Source organism: Pseudorasbora parva, chromosome 14 (genome assembly GCF_024679245.1).
Source record: "Pseudorasbora parva isolate DD20220531a chromosome 14, ASM2467924v1, whole genome shotgun sequence".
Taxonomy (NCBI): domain Eukaryota; kingdom Metazoa; phylum Chordata; class Actinopteri; order Cypriniformes; family Gobionidae; genus Pseudorasbora; species Pseudorasbora parva.
Genome location: NC_090185.1, coordinates 7,718,977 through 7,745,897, shown reverse-complemented (window position 1 = coordinate 7,745,897; position 26,921 = coordinate 7,718,977). Strand labels below are relative to the sequence as shown.

The 26,921-nt window shown below is 39.9% G+C and overlaps 2 protein-coding genes across 2 annotated transcripts in view; both read right to left on the bottom strand.

The window, feature by feature from the left end:
• LOC137040002 (CD48 antigen-like) overlaps positions 1-26,921 on the bottom strand; it is a 207,867-nt gene that overhangs the window by 148,464 nt on the left and 32,482 nt on the right. The gene's annotated exons all lie outside the window — the stretch shown is intronic.
• On the bottom strand, positions 8,111-16,767 carry LOC137040009 (SLAM family member 9-like). Its single transcript, XM_067415415.1, has 4 exons — positions 16,705-16,767; positions 10,420-10,743; positions 9,865-10,167; positions 8,111-9,631 (listed from the first exon to the last, which is right to left on the bottom strand). The coding sequence occupies exons 1-4, from the start codon at positions 16,745-16,747 to the stop codon at positions 9,471-9,473; spliced, it is 831 nt and encodes a 276-aa protein (XP_067271516.1). The 5' UTR covers positions 16,748-16,767; the 3' UTR covers positions 8,111-9,470.

Genomic DNA, 26,921 nt, shown 5'->3' with positions numbered 1-26,921 from the left:
GCCTCAGGAATCTTTTGCAGGTGTTTAGAGTTAATTAGTTGATTCAGATGATTAGGTTAATAGCTCATTTAGAGAACCTTTTCATGATATGCTAATTTTTTTTAGTTTTCATGAGCTGTTTGCCAAAATCATCAGTTTTAAAACAATAAAAGACCTGAAATATTTTAGTTGGTGTGCAATGAATCTAAAATACATGAAAGTTTAATTTTTATCATCACATTATGGAAAATAATGAACTTTATCACTATATGCTAATTTTTTTAGAAGGACCTGTAGATGGATTTTAGGAAGAGGGTCCCTTATAAAAGGTTCATCATATTTGGAGGTCCTTGGCATCATACATTTTGAAAACCCCTGATCTATTATACTGGTATTTATAATGATCAGCAAACATTGATTTCAATAGCAAACAAAGAAAGACACTCGTTTCAAAGCATCTCTAGAGGAGCTGAATGCCCTTTCTGGTTTGAAATTCTGATGAGACATAAGCTTTATTTATACTTTCAGATGGAAACAGCCGACGGTCATTTAGTACAGTAAAACTTCAGATTTCATCATTTAAGATGCCAAAAGAAAGCTAAAACACTGAGATCAGACACAGTGATATCTTTCACAACCGAAACTATAACAAATTTTCAAACTTACCAACCAGGCGGCAAAAGCACAAACAGCAAAAAACAACGAAGCAAAACATTTTCTTCAGCAGTTTAGAAAAGGAGAAATGTTGTGAGTCTACTGAGATGAAAACGGATCTAGACTGAGTCAGTATGTTTGTGTTTTGGGGGTTGTTCTTCAGTTCTGCCAAGTTTTTTTTTCTTTTTTAACCACAGTCTCTCTTTCGTTGGGCTGTGTCATCGCATTAATGATACTGGATTGATTAATGATATCTCACACTATATGAACTATATCTATAGTTCAAAAACAAATACTGCAGCTTATCTGTTAGTTTCCAAACAAAACATATTACAAGGAAATTTCCAGCCAAAGAAAGGGAACTTTGAATGGGAAACTCATTGTCACAGAAAAGCCAGGCTCCCACGTCACGGTATTCCAACGCACACCCTCTCCTGAGTTCTGATCACCTCCACCTGCACCTCATCAGCACTAGCACTTAAACACCACAGTCACTCATTGGGTGTGTTTACATGCACACCAGTAAGCTGATAACTCCAAAAAATCAGCTTATTGAAATAACCAGTTTTCCCCATTTACATGCAAACCAGTAAACGGACAACGCAAGTAAACCACGTTTACATGACTATTTATAAACCGGGTTATTTCCTTGTAGTGCCGTCAAAAAAAAAGAATGTCCGTATATCTGACTATGATTTTTTCAAATGTTACGTCAGTTGTGATGTTAAATAAAGTGTGCGCCGTGTCAGCGGGAGATTTACGGCTCATATTAACCCTTGTGCAGTTATGAAGTGTTTTGACGGAATCTCCTCTACTTCTGCTGCATGTGATGAGAACACATCTTTACAATTTTCTGGGTCTTAAACGAGTCTGCGTTTGTGATATATGTCCTTATTTCATGCAAAACACTAGCTCGCTCTGTGTGGATGCGTTTAAATCTGCTCTAAATTTGCGCTTTTGTCACCTATCACACATGCGCACTTCAATAAGCCGATAAAAAGCAGGTTCATGTGTTTACATGCAACGCAAAATCGAGGTAAGAGGCAAAAAACTACCTGTTCCGACGGGTTTATGCTTACGCCGTATATGACATTACTCCGAATAAAGAAAACAGGTTACCGCGTTTACATGACCATGTTCATTGTCGGCTTATTGGGCATAATCAGCTTAAGAACGTGCATGTAAACGCATCTATTGTCCGGTCTCGTTTATGCAAGGTACTCATCCAAGCTACAAACAACGGACTCACCTCGCTACTCTGACCTAGTCTCCAGCGATTGTCCTGTGTCTCCAAGTCCTGTGGCTAAGTGTTCCTCGTTCTCCATTATCTGTCTCCATCATCTTCCTGAGTCTCAACGCATCTCTCAGCTGGCTGTCATCATCCCAAGACCTCACTCTGCACTACTCTCCACTCTGCTCACTCTACTGGTTCGCTCAATAAACCATTTCATATTACACCTTTGTCTCCGCAGTTCTGTACCATAACAGAAAACCAGACCACAACCGCGAGCACCAGTATGAGCACTTCCGATCCTTTCCAAGAACTGGTGGATGCCATGCGCTGTGAACTCATCACCGATTCACCATCACTGGCACCGGCAGGCACTTCCGCATCCACCAGCACCTCTTCCTCTGCACCTCAGTACGCCAGTCCCATGGCCAAGCCAGCACCCTTCTCTGGTTTGGAGGAGGATTGCAACGGCTTCCTTCTTCATTGCTCACTGGTCCTGGAGATGCAACCGCACTTATATCCTGACGATTGATCCCAGGTAGTGTTCAATGTATCCCAATTAAATGGCAAAGCATTACACTGGGCGGAAACGCTCTATGCACAAAATAACCCAGTTTTGCAGTCCAAGTCAAGCTTTGTGGCCCATTTCAAGGATGTGTTCGGGAAACCTGCCTGGGATGAGTCAACTGGTGAGAGATTGTACCATTTAAAACAAAATAACATGTCGATTCATGAGTATGCTCTACAGTTTCGGACCTTGGCCGCTGCCAGCGGATGGAATGAACAGTCGTTGTTGACCACCTATCATCAAGGTTTGGATCCCCGTGTGCGGTTGCATCTCGCTGCATACGAGGATGCCATCGGGCTTGAGCGTTTCATCCAACTGTCCATCCCCTTCGCCACTCATGTGCAGTCGTGTATTGAAGAACACCAGGGCCAGTTCATGAGCTTCCAGTCTCTCTGCCGGCCAGAGTCCGTCAGCCCTCCAGAACCGGTACATGAACCCATGCAGCTTGATCACCAGCGTTTAATCCCAGCAGAACGTCAGAAGCGGCTGGGCAACGGCTTATGCTTATATTGTGGAGCAGCGGACCATTTCATTGCCCAATGTCCTACTCGTCCTCCTCATCCCTTGGTGAGTGTAATCCAGTCATCTGAGTATAAAAGCCAACCATTAACCACGATTGTGAACCTTATTACTTCCGATGTCTCCCTGTCAGTCTCAGCCCTCCTCGACTCAGGGTCTGCCGGGAATTTCATCTCCGGCCACCTCTGCCGGCAGCTCAAGATGACAGTCACACTGGTCAGTTATCAGATACAGACGATCACGGGAAAGCCCCTGAGTCGGAGGAGGGTTCGCTCCATTGCAGGTCTTGTGAAGCTGCAAGTTGGAGTTCTGCACATCGAACAACTGCATTTACTGGTTCTGGAGGAATCCACTGCTGACGTGAACCTAGTCCGGTGAGATCCTGAAGTGGGGCGAATGCTGTTTCAGTTGTTGTCTCTCTGACCTGCCAGTTCCGTCCAAGCCTCTCTCTAGCAAGATTCCAGTGTGTGCCAATTCCATTGAAAGCCCCATTGAACAACGTTCTGTAGATATCCCCTCCTTTTACACCCCCTTCAGTGATGTCTTCTGCCCTCGCCGGGCTTCAAAGCTACCTCCACATCGTCCATGGGACTGTGGGATCGATCTGCTTCCGGGTGAGCCAGTGCCCAGGGGGAAGATCTACCCCCTCTCCCTGCCGGAGGAGAAGGCCATGGAGGACTACATCCGGGAAGCCCTTGAGCAAGGCTACATCAGGCCTTCAACGTCCCCTGCTGCTTCGAGAGTTTTCTTCGTGGCCAAGAAGGACGGAGGCTTGCGGCCGTGCATTGATTATCGTGCGGAATCACCGTAAAGTTCCGATATCCACTTCCTCTTGTCCTGACGGTGCTGGAACATCTCCAGGGTGCCACAGTGTTCACCAAGTTGGACCTCCGCAGCGCCTATAACCTCATCCGGATACGTGAGGGGGACGAGAGGAAGACCACCTTCGTGACCCCTAAAGGCCACTACGAGTACCTCGTCATGCCCTATGGCCTGGCCAAAGCCCCCTCCGTATTCCAGGGGCTTCATATATAAGGTGCTCCAGGAGTTCCTCCACAAGTCAGTTCTGGTGTATATCAACGATATCCTGATCTACTCCCGGAGCCTGGCCGAACATCGCCACCACGTTGCGGAGGTCCTGCAACGCCTGAGAGACTTCCAGCTCTACCTCAAAGCCGAAAAATGCTTCTTCCATCAGCCCTCAGTGCAGTTCCTTGGCTACAACATCGGCCACAGTGGCATCCAGATGGACGAGAGGAAGGTAGAGGCAATCAGATCCTGGAATCATCCATCAAAGAGCTCCAACGTTTCCTCGGGTTTGCCAATTTCTATCATTGTTTCATTCAGAACTACAGTCTCATCTCCATTCCTCTCACCCACCTCCTCCTTTGCAAGCCCAAGTTTCTGTCCTGGCCCCCTGAGGCCACAGAGGCCTTCAACGAGCTCAAGAACGCCTTCACCACCGCTCCCCTCCTGGTCCATCCAGATCCAACTAAGGCCTTCGTCGTCGAGGTTGATGCCTCCACCACCAGAGCGGGAGCAGTGCTCTCGCAACAGCAGGGGACCCCGAGTCGACTCCATCCATGTGCCTTCTTCTCCCGGAAGTTCAACCCGGCGGAGGTCTGTTAGGACATCGGCAACCGTGAGTTATTGGCCATCAAGCTCACCTTGGAGGAGTGGAGGCATTGGTTGGAGGAAGCTCAACCCTTCATCGTGTTAACTGACCATAAGAACCTTAAGTATCTCCGAGACGCCAAGCGGCTGAACCCTCGTCAAGCTAGATGGGCACTCTTCTTCACGAGATTCAAATTCACTTTATCGTATTGTCCAGGTTCCAAGAATGTCAAGGCCGATGCCCTGTCTCGGCTCCACACTCCTGAGGAAAGCCCCGAAAGTTCCGAGCCCATCCTGCCCGAGAAGCTCTTCCTCCATCCCATCACTTGGTCTGAGGAGACAATACCTCCCGCCAGTGCTTCCACCCCCACCCTGCTGGGTTGTCCACCAGGACTTCAGTACATCACCCGCTCACTACGCACTCCCTTGGTTCACTCCGCTCACAAATTGTTGGGCACTGGCCACCCAGGGGCCAATGAAACCCTCTCGCTGCTACGCGAACGCTTCTGGTGGCCCAACATGGCGGCGGATGTAAGAAGGTACGTGAGAGGGTGTCGGGATTGTGCCATCGCCAAGAGTCCCCAGCACCTCCCTGCCGGTAAGCTGTTTGTGGTTCAAAAGGTCAGAAATAATATAGGTTTTTTTTTCAGAATTTGTTGTATTCTGTTAGGAATCTTGGGCATGTGTTCAGGGGTTAGTATGGCTTCTAAATTTTTGTTTCTCTGTATTTTATTTATTTTATTTTTTATGTGTAGGGTGTAAATTCATAACAGCCATCTGAGTTTATTTTTGTAGTCCAGTGCCATATGCAGTATCGTAATGGGCTGTTCCTGAATAGGCCATTTAAATAGAGACAACCTCCATTTTATTCTTGTACATTGTCAACCACAGGGCATTTGGCTCTCCTAGCAGAATATGATTGTCTAGGGTCATTTCACAGTTCAAAATGGTTTAAAAAAACGGCACTGATATACCAGGTTTGTATATCTTGTGGGGTATTATAAGAAACTAAATTCTGAATTTAACAAATGTTATAAATGCTTTTATTATGGTAATTAGCACATGTTAAAATAGAACTTGCCTTTCCAAATGGACTTGTGTCTTTTATATGTGTGGCACCGACCAGTTCACGATAGTCATAGCTGATAAATACAGTGATATGTTATGACAATAAGTAATAAACAAAATCCAAAGATTTTGATAATGACAAAGGTGAGTTGACTCGAACATCTGCTGGTCTCAATTTGGTAGGTCAATTAAATTATCAACATTATAACTATTCATTAGTTGTCAGCGTTTATTTTGTTTTGGGCGAGTGTTGCATTTTAATTTAAATACCATTTTTATTTAAATATTGTTACCTTTAGACACGGCAGATAAACAAAGCACATTTTATAATCTCATGTTTGTAGCTTTGTTTTCCTGCAACCTTATCAAACAAAACTACAACTTTTAAAAACACACTTTAAATGAGATAAGAAACTGTAATTTGAAAAGTAACCATTAAGATGTTGGACAAATAGACTGGAGTAAAAAAAAAATTGCATCTAAAATAGTGCAGAAAGGCTGTTACTGTTTAATCTGAACAAAAACAATGCCATTAGCTATTAATGGCATTAATAATGCTATTAATACTAGCTATTGCTCCAAACCCTCCCAGAATAGGCCACTGTGACCTAAAAGACAGTCATAACACATTTAATCATAGCTACAGGTTGACAGCAGCAATGTTTCCCTCTGCACCTTAAGGTCAGGGTGTCCATCAAGGGGGTCCAAAACACCCAGGATAAGTCAGAGTTCCTCTGTTCCTAATGTAGTCAGCTGCAAGTTCCTCAGCAGGTGGAAAGAACTGAGCAGGGAATCGAGCGGTTCTGAGATGGGCTGCAAAAAGGGCATCGGGTATGGGATGGTATGTGCATTCCAGGCAGGGATGAAATTCTGCAGCCCAACAATGAAGCAATGGCCGAGACACAATGCTTACCAAATGGGTCATCAATGTCCAGAAAAACATTGTTGACCAAGGCACACAGTGTGTACTTAACTGGGTAGTTTATTCGCGAGTTGACTTCCACCCACTTTCTTTCAGCAGCGTGGTTCTGTATTGACTGAGTTTGAATGAAAGGGTGCCTGTTGACATTAGTGCGAAAGGCCCTAAAAATATCTTGTTGATACACACACAAATAAAATTAATGTCCGTGATCAACTCTTAGCTGATCAAAAAGGCCATGACTCAGGCAGATTTCTCTGTACACTTCGTCATAAATTATAAGATTGTTCTTTATCAGCATTACAGAAAATCCTCAAATTTTCCCTCTGAAACCATCAGAGGCAACAGCTTCAGTAACTCCCAAATCCACAAGCTTTTCATTTTGGTCCATATGTAGCTTGTGACCAGCATACTCGGCGTAATAGACGTGGGGACTCGTTCACCCAACCTGTATCCCGACATCCCTGTCATCATCTTTCTACCGTACACAGGGCCACAAACAGTAACTGCTGGTCGTACGACTGCATCCACACCATCTCTCCCTAGCCGTGCGTAAACAAAACGATGAATGTTCCTCAATGCACAGAATTTAGAAATGGAGGAAATACTGGAGCCTCTCCCGAGTCCTGACCTCTTGAACTTGTTTGCATGTGTATCCCAGCTCCTCTACTAATCTGCGGATTACACTTGCCTAATCATCAAGCACACTCCACTCACATAATACGGACAATCTGTGGTTGTTAACGCGCAGTTAAACAGTTAATGGAGGTCTGGCGATAAATTATTGCATGGTCAGACGAGCCAATGCATAGGCATATACATACAGCGCTCTGGGTAAATACATCCATTTGGATGCATGTGTGTCCAGTTTAGTTTGATTCCGAGTGCTTTTTCCCCATAACCTTCTCAGCCTTCATGTCTCCCTCCAGCTTTTCACTCGAACACTGAAAATTTGTTTTCTGAATATTATTCTTCACACTATAAAAATAATTTTCTTAACAGAAGCTAACAGATACTCAATAAGCATCCTCTATATCTCTGGAATAAGTGTAAAAGAGGAAGTTTGCCACGGTTAAATGATGTCACCTTCGCTTTTAGACAGTGTCGAAGGCGGACAAACAAAAGCTGCAGGTTTCATTTGACATTTTAAAACGAGTCTGTTTAACTATAAAACTAGTTTCTTTTCTCATTGAATTACTGACAAAGCTCAACAATTGTTTGCTGAACTTATGTTCTTTGGTTTTAGTCATTGTGGTGGATGATTAATGGAGTTTGAGCTTTTTGTTCCCTCTTATTAATAGTTCTGTGAAACAGGACGTTTTCATCCACTTGCTTTTTTTGCTGCAGACCCAAGTTTGTAATGTTGTAATTCAGGAGGTGAGTGATTTGTAACTTTGAGAAAATGAAATGGAAAAATACCTCAAGAACAAAAGCTGCTCTGTCACTTTTGTGCTCTATTGTTTAAAAATGAAGTTTTGTGTTTGAATACAGTATTTACAGTATTGTAACTGTTTGAATGCTGTAAAAGATCATAAGCAAATAATGTTTTCAGTGAAAATTTTGCGAAACATTAGTTTAGTTTAGTTTATTAGTTTATTCGGTCATCCATCCAAAGAGAAAATTAAACAAAATAAAAATATTCAAAACAAAGCATTTTACATTAAATTATATAATCAACATTTCAAAGACAAGGACAAAGGCTGAAGTCTGATTGTGCCTTACCATAGAACAATATATCAAGAAGAAAACAAAGTCATACATCCTATTCTTTACATTACCAAAAACTGAAATTAAAGCAGAATTAAATAAGGTTAATCATCTTCCCATTAGTTCACACCTTTGTTATAATATTAATCCTATTTTTTTAGTTATTTATTGTTTAATTTAATAATTCTAATCCCTTATATTCTTCAATGATACAATATTTTTACTTTATAACACCCTTTTAATTGATTTAAGCTATTCCACAAATTTATCTCTGACAGTAATACATTGACTTTTTTTTTTTCTTTTTCTTTTTCTCACACTTTAAAAAGAAAAAAAACCTATTCCTCAGAGGTTGTACTGACTCTCTGAGCTTAAACATCTCCTGGAGACTGTGAGGGAGCTGATGATTATATGCCTTGTAAATCACAACTGCTGTATTTAAGTCAGCAAGGTCATGGATTTTCAAAATATTTAATTTTATACATAAAAGAGTTGTTGGTGCAGAATATTTTTCCTGATTTACAATTCCAATTGCCTTCTTTTGGAGTAAATAGATTGGATTAATATTTGATTTGTAATTATTCCCCCAAATTTCTACATAATATCTACGGTATGGCAGAATGAGAGAATTGTACGGTAAAATATTGAGCATTGACATTAAATTAAAAACATTGTCCTACATTAACACAATAAACGAACAACACCCATATTATGAGCTGTAAAAAGCTCCAGATCAGATTTAAGAGACAATTTTATGTCCATAATGAAAAGTTAAAATTAAACTGAAGGTTTTCAGGATATCTCTAAGTTGCTTTATTGGCATGAACAATATTTTGTCATTCATATTTCCAATTTACAGTGTTGCTGCAGATAACTGAAAAATGAAACTATATGAGTAAAGTTCATAAAGAAACGGTAAGTTGGCTAGAAAAAGCTAGAAAGTTTGAAGGTTTTAGTAGTTTTAAAAGTCAGCCAGCTGTGCAGCTAGCTAGCTAACATGTTTTAGTATGTTGCCAACATGTTTAGCATACATTAACATGTTGCTAGTATGACTTTACATGTCACTAACATGTTTTAGCATGAAAGACACCGGATGGTCCCACTACATTACTATCCAGTTTAGAGGAGCATTGTAAGCAGTTTCATTTTGACAAACAATTCGACCTCATATATTTTCATTAAAAATGTTCATTAAAACTCCAATATATCTCTCAATATTTATGACATCTGTTCCGTTTTCTCCTTTTAGGTCTTGTAGCTCTGACGTCATTGATCAGAAGAACAGCAGCAGCTGCAGCAGCCACGCCCACCAGCGCAGTGGCGACCAATCGGAGCACAGCTTCAGCAGAATCACAAGAGTGGGCGTGGACTTCTGAAAAACAACATGAGCAAAGATAAGACATAATGTGGTTTTCACCAAGCTGACTTTGGACGTTGCCATAAGGGGACCAGATTTAGAAACTGTTTCTAGTTCAGTGGATATAATTGATATCTCACTTGTTATCTATGAATAAAAACAAAACTAAAAAAAAAAACTAAAAACAGGGAAAATATATTTTTGTATGTTTCTGTTGAATGTGAATAATATCAGCCGTGCTGCTGTACCTGCACATGTGTGGCAGAGTTGAGTGATGTTGGGATGTCTGGTCTGGTTGCTGATGGGATTGTTCAGCACACAGCTGTAGGTGTTTTTATCCTGATATTCCACCTCCAGAGGTAGAGAGAGACTGATGCTGAGATCAGACACACTGATGCTGTACAATAAACTGTTTCCTTTGAACCAGGAGAGAGTCACATGACTCACATTCAACACTGATGATGAACACACCAGTGAACATGAGGATGATGAAGATGAAGAAGAAGAACAGTGTGAAGAGTTACTGCTGATGACAGGAACAGGCAGATGAGCTGAGAAAGATCAGAGTAAGTCATGCTACATTTTGAGTCTGAGTTTGTGATGTAATTTTAAACTGTAAAAATGATGCTGTTTAAGATGCTGACATCATTTCACAAGATCATTCAATAAAATGAGTCTTAAATTAATGTTAATATGGGATTTTACAATGTAAAAAGATTGAAAAATCAAATATTTATGATGCCTCTACTTTACTTTAAAGCTATAGCAATACTAGAAGAAAAAGAAACTGATATTAAACTCACCATAGACAGTGAGACTGAAACTCTTTCTCATTCTGTTGGTCTGTAGTTTATAATCTCCAGCATGTTCAGTTGAGATGTGTGTGATGGTCAGAGATCCAGTTTGATTGTCCAGCTTCAGTCTGTCTCTGAATCTCCCATCAGGAACATCATCATATACAGTGATGCTGCCGGCCAGTACATCAATCTCAGCTATTAAAGTGTTATTAGCTCCAAACATCCACAGAATCAGATCATCATCTATATCAGTGAGATCAGAGTTTAGAGTGACTGAATCTCCCTCCATCACTGACACTGACTTCAGTCCGTCTGGATCAGCAAACACACCTGAAGAACAAACAGAGTAACTTTGTTGTCTATAACTCCTTTTTTTAAAAAACTGAAATGAAGAACAAACAGACCGAACAGAATCTTGAGAGTAACATTTATTAGATTATAGGGATTTAAAGGGTCATGAAACCCCCTGCTGCAGTTGTTTTTTCACACCTTTGATTTGAAAAGGCTTGTTAAAAGGGGAGTGGTCGACTGTGAAAAGGTGGGATGGGTATTGTATGGAAAGAGGGAATGGTTTGCATATATAGGGGAGTGTCATTAGGCGCTCATTACAAACCCTTGTGTAAATACCATACAGAGTAAAATAAATGGACCGAGCTATCCCATAGACTTCAACGGCGGATAATGAGGCCAATCAGAGGCACTCACTTCCTGATGGCTGAGTGAACTGCGCAGGCTCAGACGGAGCTTGAGGACGTAGATGTGACGTGAGCCTCCTGTCTGACAGCTGTAGGTCTTCTAGTAGTTGTGGAAAGTTAAATCTGAATCCCGTTGTTTAAATATTTTCTCCCGTTGCTTTTGGCTCACTATGGGCTTCTCCCCATTCTTCCCCCTTGACTTTATCAGACTTTATGTCTCCACGTCCCCCCGACTGCCTCATAGACAGTAAAAGATTGCCTGCGAGCGTCTCCTCAGGTCTATACGGTAATTTCTCAACTGTGCGACAGAGTCTCGTTGGTTATGACGCAATCGTTAGCCTATTTTTACAAAAACAGCTTCTGCGGGGCGATAGTGTAAGATACAAGGTAATGGAGCCTTTTATACATTGTCGTGTTTCTTTAGAAATAAACAATGGACAAATGGAGTCTTTAAACGTCTCAGATGTAAAGTTATTCACTGTCAAAGTGACTCAAAAATGAATGGGAGTCAATGGGATGCTAACAGCAGGTGATGGCTAGGTTAGCAATGGCCGCCCCTATGGGTGGAACGCTTTCCGAGCGCTAGATTACACCCTTGGTAAATACCGAGATCAAAATGGGACTGCGAATGTAATTTTCTAAAGAGGAGCAGGTGGGGGACAGTCACGCGTTTTGTAACTGCGACTTCAGCATTTCACATCCGCATCATGTGTGACAGCGGAAGATCTTTTAAAGTGACAGTAACCACTTATAATGACAATGTAAAGAAATACTAAAAAAAAAAAGAAACACTAAATATGCTCTGCTCTTGACTAAATAACTTCAGTACCTTTAATAAGGATTAATCTATATATAATTAACTTATTAACTTAACTTATGATATAATATATAACTTATGAAGTGCAAACTGATAACAATGTATATTTCCTACTTGTTAATTTGTTATACAGGTAGGAAGAGCACAGGTACAAATAAAAGTATTATTATTATTATTATGCCACCCCCGACACCGCCCACAACCCCCGATCTCTCCTGGATTTTGATACCCATATGTTGACAGGTATGCTTATAGCAGTAGTTGGCTACCGCTTCTTAAACTAGGGCAGGTCCTCGGGCTTTCTCCTGTGCAACTTAACACGTTTCACAGAAAAAAATGTTTATCCGATATATGAAATATTAATCACCCGCCCTGTTTTATTTAATTGTGCAGAGAAAAATCTGTGTGGTGAGGCTGCGCTGGACAACGAAGAGCTAAAGCACAGACCAATGTTCAGCTCCACTTCAGAATAATAGGACTATTACTAAATTAGGAAAATCACAAGCATGACAGTTTGTCTGACAGAACCGCATGTAACTGCCTTTATGATGAAGCTCATGGGCGTGGACACAGAGCAGCTCAACTGTCCTGTATGCAACATTTTAACTAGGCTAGCCATAAAAAAAGATTGGAACAGTAAAATGTTTGGTCAGCAACACTTTTAACGTAGCCTAAGCATTGAACATGCAGCCAGTCGCGGTTTGACGTGGCCGAGATCGCATGTCAGATTATTTAAACAAAACAAAGTTATTCGTCCTGGCTTCAGAGTTCAATAACATCAAAAAACATCAAATCATCATCATCATCATCATCATCATCATCATCATCATCATCATCATCATCATCATCATCATCATAAAAAAAAAAAAAATAATTCTCAGACACAGATGCAGCTGTAACCTAAATGTTTTATTTGTGTAGCCTATATTTAACTTTTTAATCTAGCTTAACTGACGCCGTCTTATCCTAAAATCCGTTTAGAGCTTTTTTGGACTTTATTTGAGATAAAATTTTGCATTCAATTGTTTTCTTAAAATAAGTATATTAATAAGTCATGGCGGCCTGGGCTCTTTATTCCATTACAAATAGGAAATGAAATGATCAGATGGTGCTCCGTTGGACTTTTCTGACATCTTTTACTCTTCACTGATGATGAGCTCTGGCCTACTTTCTGTAAGATTCAAATTCATAACTATGTAAAATGCAACATAATATTCAACTTTGTAAGATTACACTTGTCAATAATTTAATTTATACAATTCAAATTCAGATCATTTTGTCATATTTCTAGCTCCATAACTGTACAAAGTTCTCTTAAAGGGGGGGGTGAAATGCTGTTTCATGCATACTGAGCTTTTTACACTGTTAAAGACTTGGATTCCCATCCTAAACATAGACAAAGTTTCAAAAACTAATGTTGGACGTTTGATGGAGTATTTCTGTGTCAAAAATACTCCTTCCGGTTTCTCACAAGTTTCGGAGAGTTTTTTTCGAGTATGGGTCGGCTTGACGTTAATAGAGCGGAAGGTCCTTGTATGGGCCGTACGGGCTCTTCTCCCGGTAGGGTGCGCGCGCGCGCGTGACTAGAGCGAGAGAGGAAATGCACGCCCATAAACACTCTCAGCTGCAGATCCACTCGTCCGTGAACACTTCTGTCGTTATAGTCCGCGCCGCGCTCCACTTTATTCCTATGGGTGACGTCGAGCGACTTCAACGCTTCAGCACAGCATTCCGGGAAGACAGCGCTGCATTTGAACCGATTTGAACGCAGAAATGACGGGAAGCTTCACAACATCGCTTCAGTCGCGTCGCAAAGTGGATCTCCACGGTCACTGCTGTCACAGGACTTCACCAAATCATACCAAAGAAGTGTGTTTTTGACGGAGCGGTCCCAGCGATAAAGGTTCGGTCCTGCTTTGGAAGCAGCCGGTGAGTAAATCTGCTTCAAATGTCTGTGCTGTTGGCTATCGTCGCGTGAGTAAACATCAGTAAACGACAGGATCGCGTTCTTCGTCATTCAAATGCGCTAACGGTTACTCGTTGTTCTCTGTATAACGTTACACTAGTCTGACGTGCAAAACCGTTTTGCTTGCTACTGCTAACGTTTAGTCGCATACAATAGTCCATAAACCGAATCATGTCCTCATAAACTGCGAGTATGATTCTGGATCATATCTGTATTAGCTGAGATCGATAGCGATGGGTTTCTCCACGCTTTGAGGACGTCACCGCTTTGGGTGCGCTCATCATTCTTTAGCTCCGCCCACACGATACGCCTCCTGGCGCTCGTTTTTTTCCGGAAAGACTCGGTACAGCCCATATTTCTTTTATAAATATAATAAAACTAAAGACTTTTCGGAGATATGAAGGATGCAATACTACTCTATAGGTACTCAAGATTGACATGAGATTGACTGAAACTGAGTGTTTCACCCCCCCTTTAAAGCATATACAGATGTCTGCTTGGATACTCATCAAGATAGAAATGTTGACATACTTCTTGTGTGAGTTTGTCCGTTCAAGCGCAAGACTTGAAAGAATACTCAATATTTGCGCGCTGTGAGACGCGCTCTCGGATGATGCACTGAGACAGATCTTCTCATTCGCGTCTTCTGGCTCTACACGCGGGTGATGACAGTAAAAATGACTGCTCATATTCGAACATACGGCAGCACTCGCATGCACTGAACAAAGTTTACAAAGAGAGTTTTTCTTTTATTAACGCTGTTGTTGTAGTGTATCATTGAGGAGCCAGTACGTGTATCCATTGACAGAAACATACACAAAGCATTATTTTCAAGTTACAACCCATATTAGAGATGCGTCATCAGATGTGAGGTGAACCTCATACGTCCACACCGCAGTCTGCAGACATGTTGCTTTAGAAAAGCATGTGGAGGTCGCGGTTTCTGTTTGCGTCATCACAACATTCCGGCCGTATTTTTTAGGTGATAAGAGTTTTTCGGACGAAAACCGAAAATGCGCTCTTGGGCCATTTTCAGTGACCGAAAATTCGGTGCAACCCTAGCATGTTCCCACCAGCCCATATATGGTTCGAGAAAACACACTGACGTCAGATCTCGTGATGTTGCTCCGACTCAGCTTTTCAAACCGGAAGACAGAAATCGCTCTGAAAAATGCTAATATGACTATTTTTCATAAATGAATAACATTAAAGAGTACCTTTAGTGTTTTCAATTATGTGACGCCTATATGTATCTGTTTACATCTCAAAAATTTGGGGTTGGGGTTGTTTTGGGGTTTGATGAGCCTTTAAAACAAAATTTAAGTTTACTATTTCTACATATAACATGAATTTGGCCACTCTAGTCTATTGTTAGATTGTGTTATGCCATGTCATGCATTCTGATGTATTTACACTGTTAAAGAGCTTGACTCTCGTGCTAAACATGGCCGAAAATGAGTTGGACGTATGACAGAGTATTTCTGTGCCAAATACACTCCTCTAGGATTCAAACAGTTTCCGGAAGTTTTTTCCGAGTATGGCCATGTATGAGGTCATAAAGGGCGGGATTCCTTGTATGGACACTTCTACCAGATGAGCGCGTGCACATCAACCCATGCCCGCACATGCCCACACACACACACACACACACACACACACACACACACACACACACACACACACACACACACACACACATACACATACACCAAAGCAAGAGCAATAATGTCATTAACGAGCTTCATTCATGTTACGGGAGCCGTCGGCAGCGCTGTCATTTAGTTTTTAGACACGAAATCAACAATTTCACTAAAGGCGTGTGTTTGTGATTGTGAGGGAAAGATCACCTTGTTCAGCTTCCCAAATAACCCAGCATTAAGGAAACAGTGGATGCTGTTTGTTTTCCCAGAGCAGCAACAGAGTTCTGCTAGTGTGTGTGTGTGTGTGTGTGTGTGTGTGTGTGTGTGTGTGTGTGTGTGTGTGTGTGTGTGTGTGTGTGTGTGTGTGTGTGTGGTGTACTTCAATAACGAGGCAAGGCACGCGTTTTACTCTTTATCAGTAAAGACGGGGTGAACACATGAAAACTCAACATGAGGGCATTACAGACACGACGTCCTGTATCTATAACATGCGCAGAGGGTACCCCAATACTAACTATGGCAGGTCTTCAGGCCCAACCTTAATGCACATATTAATAGTATCAAATACACCACAGTGTGTGTGTGTGTGTGTGTGTGTGTGTGTGTGTGTGTGTGTGTGTGTGTGTGTGTGTGTGTGTGTGTGTTTGATCCTGCATGGTCATGAAACCGCAGGCGGTGAGTGAAACTGCATTAAATGTGTGTTTTGTTGGCAATCGGTGTGTAAGTGCAGAAGACTCTTCTGAGATATGAAGGATGCTGTACTACACTACAGGTGCTGAAGATTAACATGAGACTGGTGTGTTATGACCCCTTTAATGATGCTACATAACTTTATCTCAGTTTTGTTTAAATCAATTGGACCAGAGATGATTCTTTCAACGTTCATGCACATCTGACATAAATGATGTTCAGACAGAAACTCATTTGACTGAATTGGGACTCTTTATCACATTCTTTTGTATGTACGTCATCAGAACAGATTTTCCATACAAATATACCCTCATTTTCTCCTGCGTTTCAGATCAGCAACACTCTAGATCTCACAGTAATATTTCCGTTTGAGCTTTTTTCTAGGTATGAAGGTACAGAGATTGTAACTCGTATGCCTCTGTATTAAATAAAATGCAATTCATTAAATTTAACCTAAAGCAAAAAGTCTTAAAATGAACTTACCAACCAGATGCCACAAGTAGAACAAAACCAGCAAATGAACCATTCTCAAACAGGGCCTAATAGCACTTGTATTCTGCAGAACTTTGTGGGAACTGATATTAATATAGAGCTGAGTGAGAATCCTCCCCCACAGGATTTGACAACCACCCACTCATGGAAGGTGTAAACGCAGTGTTAGCTGGTATTTTAACACAAGTTGTACCTTTTAAATTGCATATAACTTTAGTTTGAGTTATAAAAATGTGGCTCTTGTTTGGTGTTTCTCCAAAGTGTGGAATGGTCTTAGGATGGGCACTAAGGGTTTGAGTGTGTTTTGTTGTGTTGCCATCAGCTGATCACACACTCTCACAAACCACATGTTTAAATAAAGACACACTAATGCAGAAGAGCAGACTAAACCGCATCTCTGCACAGAAGTCACTGCCGGTTTCACACTGACCTGCTCGAGTGTCACATGCATTCAGTGAACCAATCAAATACAGGCTGTGGGTCTTTGTGTAGTTCGCTATTATAATATAACCTACACTCTAAACAATACTGGGTTATTTTTAACCCAAATGCTGCCGGGTCATTTATAGGTGTTAAGGAGGTGAACTAGGATTGTATTCTAAGGTGGACCGTAGTCTCCAAGATAGGCTGGAGGGCGAACATGGCGTTGAGGTCTGCCACCATCTGCATTTTTCCCCCTTCTGGTTGCATATAAAAGCTGATAGATCTTCTTTATCCAAGAGCGATGGCCGATCCGCCTCGAAGGACCAATTTTGTTAAGGAGGTGAACTAGGATTGTATTCTAAGGTGGTTCTAAATGTATCAGCCTTCCTCTTGGGGTGTCGATCAGGACACAGGAATGGATCGAGGCAATAGGTTTCAATAGAACGGGTTTATTAAACACTGCAGAGGCTTATACAGAGGTACACAGGTGGGAGCTTTGTGTGGTTCTACAATAAAACATAAATAAATAAATAATCAGCATAACACGACTCGACTGTTATATCAATATAACCCACGCTGTAGCTGCATCACATATACAATGTTATTGAATACATAACTATAGTATAAAGTATTAACTTTCAGTGGAACAATACACTACAATATAGCGCTGTCATTTATGTAAACATAATCGGCATGTAGAACCGAAACTGTATTTATACAGTCCATGAATAATAACACTGCACCCTATAAAACATAAATAATTATATTCATATCAACAAAGTGACATGAATAAACATATGTGAAACTGGGCTAAATATCACAAACTGCAATATTAGAAGTGTAAACACCCAGCCCGCGAATGCACCGAACGCACCAGCATTCTGACTGACTGAAATTCTAACTTAACAGTGATAAAAATACCAAATTGACACAAATCAAACACTATGATTAACAAGGACTGTCTAATGATCAATACAGGTACTCACAATCAGTCAGACGCACACTATAGTAAATAAATTGAAGTTATTTCTCCCGAGGCCTGTTGCATGAAGCTAGCTGAACAAACTCTGAGTTTCAGAGTAGGTTTAGAGTTGACAAATCCAGATAAATCCAACCTGGTTTAGATCAAGTTCAATCGTTTCTCAAAGCTCGGTATAAACTTTCTCTGTCGACTCAGGTTTTAATCCAGAGTTAGCGATCAACTCTGAAGCGCGGTATGGAAAATGAACCGCTCCAATTAAGATGATTCCTTTGGGTCTCAAAAATCCAAATATTAAACATGTCATGTCTTTCCGACGTTTCACGTATATGATACCAAACGCGCAAAATGAACCGTTGAATGTGGTGTTAAAAATAGCGGTAGAGGGTAAAGATTATACAATCTTTATCAGCTCAGATCATATGCGGTGCTTTTTGTGCGGCGAACATGGGCATCTCAGACAGACATGTCCTAAACAAGATCGTGAAATCGTTGTGGCAGATTTACAAACAATCCCCCAAAATAGTGTACAAGATACTGCCGCTGACGAAGTGACTAATAAAGAGGTTGAGACTAACGTAGGGCAAAATGACCGTATTATTGAGACAAATAATGTAAACATTGGAGTTGAGCAGCCTGTAGATGGCGCTGTATGTGCTAATGCTGTAGCAGAGGAGAATATAGAAGCGCAGGAAGTGCCTTCTACATCTAAAAATAGAGAAGATGAAGATCTAGTGATGCAGTATGTAGAAGCAAATGACAAAATTGACAACCAAATTATTGTGGCTGGAGATTTTAATTGTACCCTTGATCAGTTGATAGGAATCATGATGAACCACATCATAATTCAGCAGAAGCTCTTAAGAAAGTTATGTTTCATTCGCTTGTAGATGTGTGGTGTGAATCTTTTCCTAAATGTAGGCAGTACACATGGCTGAAAATGAATTCCAATATAATATCAGGAACTAGATTAGATAGGATATATGTTCAGAAATGTCAAAGGGGATCGTTTTTTAATAGTAAAATTAGTCCTACACCAATTTCTGATCATTTTTATGTTTCAGTTATAGTGACAGTATCGAGTACTTTTTTTAAATCCTATTGGCATTTTAATAATGGTTTGTTACGAGACCGTACGTTTATGCATTTATTCACTTTCTTCTGGAGAGCATGGAGAGAGAGAAAGACAGAGACAGAGTTTAAGTCCCTAAGTCAGTGGTGGGACATTGGCAAAATTCAAATTCAGTCTTTTTGTCATCAATATGCAAAAAACAACGCAAAAGAAACTCAGAAGAAAATAGAACAGCCTGAGCAAGAAATTATGAGACTGAATAGTTCCATAAGTGACAGAGGTGGAACGAGTGTGGATTTGCTTGCACAATATAATTTTCTCCTGAAAAACCAAAAAAGTACAAAAAAGATTCACTCAGCTTAATAACATGGACTCTTCCACATCATTATTTTTTGCTTTGGAGAAAAAGGTTCGAGAAAAGAAGTTAATCAGCCATCTTAAATTACCTGATGGAAGAGAGACAACAGAAAAAAGAGAAATCATTTCACAAGTCTTGTCTTTTTATGAGGAACTTTAGTGCTCAACCTTGTGATTCTGAAGCAATAGACTTTTTTCTCACTGGAATTCCAAAATTGAGTGAAGATGAGAAGATACAATTAGAAAAGCCACTTTCACCTGAAGAGTTGAGCGAGGCTGTTAAACAACAGTCTGCTGGACGATCTCCAGGTCTGGATGGTCTGACCTCTGAATTTTATAAAGCTTTATGGTCATTGATTGGATCAGATCTACATGCCGAGTTTCTAGAATGTGAAAAGTCAAGAATTCTTCCTCTCAGTTGTAGAAGAGCGGTAATAACGTTATTGCCAAAGAAAGGAGATTTGGGACTCTTGAAGAACTGGCGCCCTATCTCTCTTTTGGGGATAGATTATAAAATACTTTCAAAAGCTTTGACAAATCGCTTGAAGAAGGTCATGGCTTCAATAATCCACGAAGACCAGTCTTACTGCATTCCAAGACGTTCAATTTTTGATAACCTTTTTCTTGTGCATGATTTATTACATCTTACTGAGATATATGGACTTGATGTGGGAGGGCTTTTTGTCGCTTGACCAGGAAAAGGCATTCGACAGAGTCGATCATGGATATCTTTTTAGTACCTTGTCAGCCTTTGGATTTGGAGAACAGTTCAACTCATGGATCCAGATACTTTATACAGATGTTTATAGTATGCTGAAGATAAACGGAACTTTAACAAGAACCTTTTCTGTGCATAGAGGTGTAAGACAAGGATGTTGCCTCTCAGGACTTTTATATGTAATATCCATAGAACTGTTATTAAGAGTTCTAAGAGATAAGTTGCAAGGTATTTCAGTCCTAAATCCCAATATATCAGATGTTACTACAGACAAGCTTCTTTCCTACGCTGATGATGTCACTGTTTTAATAAGATCTCAAGAAGATGTTCTACTACTGAGCAAGTGCTTGGACTGTTTTCAAAGAATATCTTCAGCAAAGGTAAACTGGAGCAAAACAGAAGAATTACTTTGTGGTCAGTGGAAAGAAGAAGAAGTTCCACCTCATCTCCCACAGCAGTGCCACTGGAATATAGAGGGATTGAAAATCCTTGGAATTTATTTTGGAAACCAACAATATATGACAAAGAACTGGGATGGAGTAGTTGAGAAGGTACTGGGACGATTGAAGAGTTGGAGCTGGATTCAACCACAATTATCTTACAGAGGCAGAGTTTTAGTGATAAACAATTTAGCTGCGTCATTGTTGTGGCATCGACTGACTGTTTTAGTCCCTCCAGCGGGACTTTTACAGCTTCTCCAGAAATATTTTGTGAACCTTTTCTGGGGAGGACATCATTGGCTTCATCCAGGCATACTACATTTACCTGTGTTTGAGGGTGGTCAAGGTCTCATTGATTTAACCTCCAAATGGAAAGCTATGAGATTACAATCGGCTCAAAAATTGCTATATAATACCGATCTGCAGCCATGGATTATGTATGGTCTGGCAATATTACGAGCTATTAGTAAAATAGGACTTGACAAACAATTATTCTTAATAATGTAATCGAAGGTTCAGGTATGAATGGGTTCTATCGGTCTGTATTGAGAGTATGGGATACATTTAAAGTGGAAAGAGAGAGTCATTTTGGTCTTGAAGAACCACTTTTTTATAATTCATGGAGATGTGATCAGTCTAAATTGCCAAATATCGAAATCAACACTTTCATTTCATCTGGTGTCTTAAAGTTGGGAGATTTGATTGACACAGAACAAAATAAATGGTTTTCTGCACATGAAATAACTAAACAAATGGGAAGAAGATCAGAAAGGATAGTGAAGAATGTAAATGGTAAATGGACTGCATTTATATAGCGCTTTTATCCAAAGCGCTTTACATTTTGCCTCACATTCACCCATTCATACACCGACGGCGATGTCAGCCATGTAAGGCACCATCCAGCTCGTCGGGAGCAGCTGGGGTTAGGTGTCTTGCTCATGGACACTTCGACACTTGGTCAGGTGGAACCGGGGATTCAACCACCAACCTTCTGGTTTGTAGACAACCTACATGAACCACTGAGCCACTGCCGCCCCAGAATGTTTTAAGTAAGCTAAAATCATCTTTTCCTACTTCACTAAATACATTTCTTGAAGATTTTCTTATAAGTGGTTTAAATCAATGTCCTTTTCCTGAATTATTTATTACGCCTCATAATTGGCAGGATAATGGGGATATAAGACAACTCTTTTCCTTACGATAACTTCAACATGTGTCCTTTTTAGAAAGTACTAAGCGACTTTTGTACATAGCATGTGTAAAGTCAAGATTTTGTGAGCATTTTAAAAATAAGACTGATACGAAATGGAGGAGTTATCTGTCTGTCCCTGAGGTACAATCACCTTCATGGCATTTGTTTTATAAAAGTCCATTGCCAAAACGATCAGGGGATTTACAGTGGCGTACACTGCATTGTGTATTAGCAACAAAAACTAATTTTAGTACATCTTCAGTTTGCAAATTTTGTAATGTGCCAGATACTGTTTTTCACATTTTTTCTGATTGTTGCAAAATTACACCACTTTTGGATCTCTTAGAGAATATTTTTAAAGGCTTTGGTTGGAAATTTTCAAAAACAATTAATGTAGTAAAACTGTTTAAAGCCTTGGTGGAATCTAGAGTTAAAATAGAGTATGAGTTTTATAAAATGAATAATGATATGTTCAATTTTAAAAGGAAATGGTATATAGATGAAAATTTTATTTCTGTGGATGATGATGATGATGATGATGATGATGATGATGATGATGATGATGATGATGATGATAAATTAATCTTATTTTGGTGTTGTTGAAATTTTGATGGATGAACTAAAATTTGCATATTGGTTTTAAGAATTGGTATTATATGTAAAAATGTTTGTATAATATGATAGAAAATAAAAGGTGTTAGACGTCTCTCTCTCTCTCTCTCTCTCTCTCTCTCTCTCTCTCTCTCTCTCTCTCTCTCTCTCTCTCTCTCTCTCTCTCATGCTTCCCGGCGGTGATTGACAGGTGCGCTAAGTCCCGCCTGTGAATGTAAGAGAACTTCTGGTATGAAATTAATATTTATATTTAAATGTAATATTGTATATGGACTGTTCCTGATACATACCTCTCTCGTCTCTTAATCTCTCTGACGCGCGGTGACGATCTGATAGCATTTAGCTTAGCCCACTAAGCCCAGTTCATTCACTATGGAACCAAATAGAGATCAAGTTAGAAGCCACCAAACACCTCCACGTTTCCCCTATTTAAATACAGTTACACCAATAGTTGAACAGCCTAGTATGTTAACATAAAATAAAATGTGGTGCTTTTCTAAGCGGATTAAAAAGGAGAACTATAATGTATGACGGAATAGCACTTCTGAGAGTACTTCGACTCGGCGCAGTAAAAAGTCCCGGCTGAAACATCTTCCCTCTCTCTCTCTCTCTCTCTCTCTCTCTCTCTCTCTCTCTCTCTCTCTCTCTCTCTCTCTCTCTCTCGGATGCGTCCAGGCGGTGATTGACAGGTGCGCTAAGTCCCGCCTGTGAGTGTGAGAGAACTTCTGGTATGAAATTAATATTTATATTTAAATGTAATATTTTATATGGACTGTTCCTGTCGTGCATTTTTATTTTAATGAAAACCCCATGTTAAGATTATTCATTGTTGAACAATTTAAATCCACATCCATCTCTGAAAAGAAACCAAAGACATTGTATTTATGAAGGAGTCACAATGGAACATTCTTTACAGGACAAACAAAGAGACACAGGGAATATTTACAATATTTAAAATAATGCAATTATTTATTTGATTAACGTGAATTAATGTCTATTATTTTAATTTCTCACATTTTGGGAAACCCCTTTGGCTGAACTCCAAGTGACGCTGACCGCAGTAGTCCTGTAGGTGGCGGTAAACGCCATCTCCTGTAGAACACGGAAACACAAGAGGAAGTGTTATTGGTCATCCTTGCTTCCTGTCCTAGCCAAACATGCGAGGAAAGGATGATGAAGGGATCAAAGCGATATTTGTTAATCACAATATCCATTTTCACTCAAGCATCGCTTCACGTAGGAGCGACGGAACTGGGTTAAATAATTAAAGAAATGAGAGGAACATCTAATATTATATAATCAAATCATAAACGGCTCGCTTGCCTCCGTTCGCTGACACAGAAAGAGCTGACATCGCTATGACAACAGAAACCGAAACCAAACACTTTGATTCGAATCTTAATAGAATCAGTCGTATAACATATTTAGTCCGTGTGCGGTTTAATCCTTCAAAGAGTCTACGATGCATCACAGTTTGCGTATTCGTATTTTAAATTAGTTTTAGTACGTTCCAAATCGAGAAGCTACATGTTGAAACGACTATCCCAAAAGTAGGATCTGCATGAGCTGTAGCTCAACGTGCCTTTTCTTTTTCTTTAATATGTTTGGGAATTAAATAAGACGAAAATGATTGACAGGGCGGTTCAGACGGTGACACATGATGCACGAGTAGCCTAAATCCTGAAGCCATCTGCTCTTCTGTGGACGGCTCTGTATATATCTACTATATTCTGTCAGTGTTTGTGTGGCGAGAGCGGGTCACACCTAACGCTTTGTGTAAATCTACTTCAAAAGTACACTGTAAAAAAACATGATCAATACGTTATCACAACATAAGTTTTTACATTGTTTTAACTCATCAAAACAGGTTAAGAAATGTTCGACTTTTTTAAAGTTATACAACACATTTTTCAATTTCATAATTTATATTGAAATGACAAAGTATATTTGAGACTGCTATGAAAAATGGACTGAAAGTATAATTTCTTATATGTAGTTTCAAAAAGTATACTAATAGAACACTTGAATAATAAGTCAGACTATGAGGTCCATAAAAGTGGGACAAGAAGTAGGCTAGGACAAACTAAACACAGATGAAACAATCAAACTGTCAACAAACTGTCAGGAAGAAGTCATTCACGCGTTCAATATTTAGCAATCTCTCACCATGACCCTCCCATGAGAAAAAAGTTAACTTTGGCCTTTAACGGACACACACACGGGAGCCATTTTAAGTCCACAAGAGAGTGCATGAAGAGTGCCGTTTGAAACGGGGCCAGTGGTGTTTAGGAATAAGCAACGGAGGCTTGGGTTTAGATGAAAAAAGAGTCCTGCACACAAGAGCGTTTTAAAGACAAAACCTGACAAATGTCTTGAAATACATCATCTGAACAATGTTTTGAGGTGTGTGAACCGTAAGAGGAACTGACTTCGTGACCGCATTACCACATCAGGTGTGCATTATTTTTCCAATAATCCAACGGCCCGGAGTCAATTATTCCTTACTTATTACCATTATTACCACTGAAGCTAATATATAACACATTTCTTATTTTTTCAGTTTCTAAAAACTCTTCATGTGAAATGTAGCTTTTGTTTTTGAGCTGTAACTGATGAAATGATCACTCTAATAATGAGAAAGCACTTTTACCTCTGAAGGATCTAACGGAGGATTTCTGTGCTGTGTTGTGGTTTATTAATTTTTTTGTATAGTATAATTATTTATTTATTTTATTATAATTTTCCCTCATTTTCTTTCATCTTTGCGATGCTTGATATTGTTTAATCTTATGATTGTGTGGTTTGAAGGGATGTTTTATTCTGGTTTTGAGGGATATTTTCTTCATTTTAATGTTTGTAATGTGCATGATGATGTGGTGAAATGTGAAAAATGTGTTTGCTGTGGTATTATAACACTTAACTAAGATTATTTAATAAACCACATGTTAACTGTGTCACACTCACTCCTCATTTACATTTAATCATTTAGCATGTGTTTTATCCACATCAGCAGATGAGCATCACACACACTTTATCACAGGAGTTATTATAATAAGTGTCAGATGAAGATTAATGAATGCGGTAACTGGACATAAAGTCTCGGGTCAGAACTGTCACTTTGATCGGGACTCAGAGGATGAAATGATCTTTCAAACTTTGTCCAAATCATTTTAATATTGTTACTCAACATTTGGATGTCAGTTCTGAAAGAAGAGAAAATCCCATTCATTTTTTTCAATAGAGAAACTTGGAGAACAAAATGTATTCAATAGACAAACTGCTCATAATGATCTACACTCTCCATAATCCTGAAGAAAAATCCATCAGAGGATCATGGGTTCATTGTCTCGTGTCTTGTTCTTCAAATCAATCAAAGACGATCAACTTGGACATTCTTCCAAATATCGTCCCTTCTGTTCAGACCTTTAATTTGAATCTTGTATAACATAAGTTCATCTTCAAACGTATTTTGATGAGTTAAAGCAATGTAAAAACATGTTATCATAACTTATTGATCATATCTTTTTTACAGTGTTCAATTAAAACAAAGCAGAGTGAAAATGTGCAAAGCAGTGAAACATAAATTAAGTAATTGGCGAAGTAGATGCCATGAAATATTGATTGATATTTTAGGTTTTGTCCACCAGATGGACCCAAACTACACCATATAGCAGGTGTCCCCAGACTCGGTCCTGGAGGGCCGCTGTCCTGTAGAGTTTAGCTCCAACCCCAATCAAACACACCTGAACCTGCTAACCAATGTCTCACGGTGTCCTATAAAGGCATTGGTTAGCTGGTTCAGGTGTGTTTGATTGGGGTTAGAGCTAAACTCTGCAGGACAGCGGCCCTCCAGGACTGAGTTTGGGGACCCCTGCCATACAGTCACTTTAGAGAAAAGCATCTGAAATGCATAAATCACTATTATAGATTAAAACTCACAATATTTATGATATCTGATGAATGTTTTTCAATGCCACAAGATTACATAATCACATTATTAACATGAGCTGCCAGAAAGAGAAAAATACATAAAGCACATCAAATACACACATTTATATCACACACCCCAGTTTTCTGTTAATGTCCAGAATAGACTTATAAAACAGAATAGTTGAAAATGCACAGGTTTATGAAATGTTGAGTTGAAATCTTTCCAAACATGTTGAAGTGGATAAATTGACTGATCTGTGTCTCTGTTCCTCAGCCATCATTGAGCAGAAGAACAGCAGCGGTTGGTTATTGCTCTGTTGCAGATCTACATGTGATTTTACAGGACGTGTGTGTGTGTGTGTGTGTGTGTGTGTGTGTGTGAGAGAGAGAGAGAGAGAGATACATTTACTACTGTTGTAATCAATCACACTCTAAAAATGGCTGGGTTAAAAACAACCCAATTGGCAACCCAGCGCTGGGTAAAT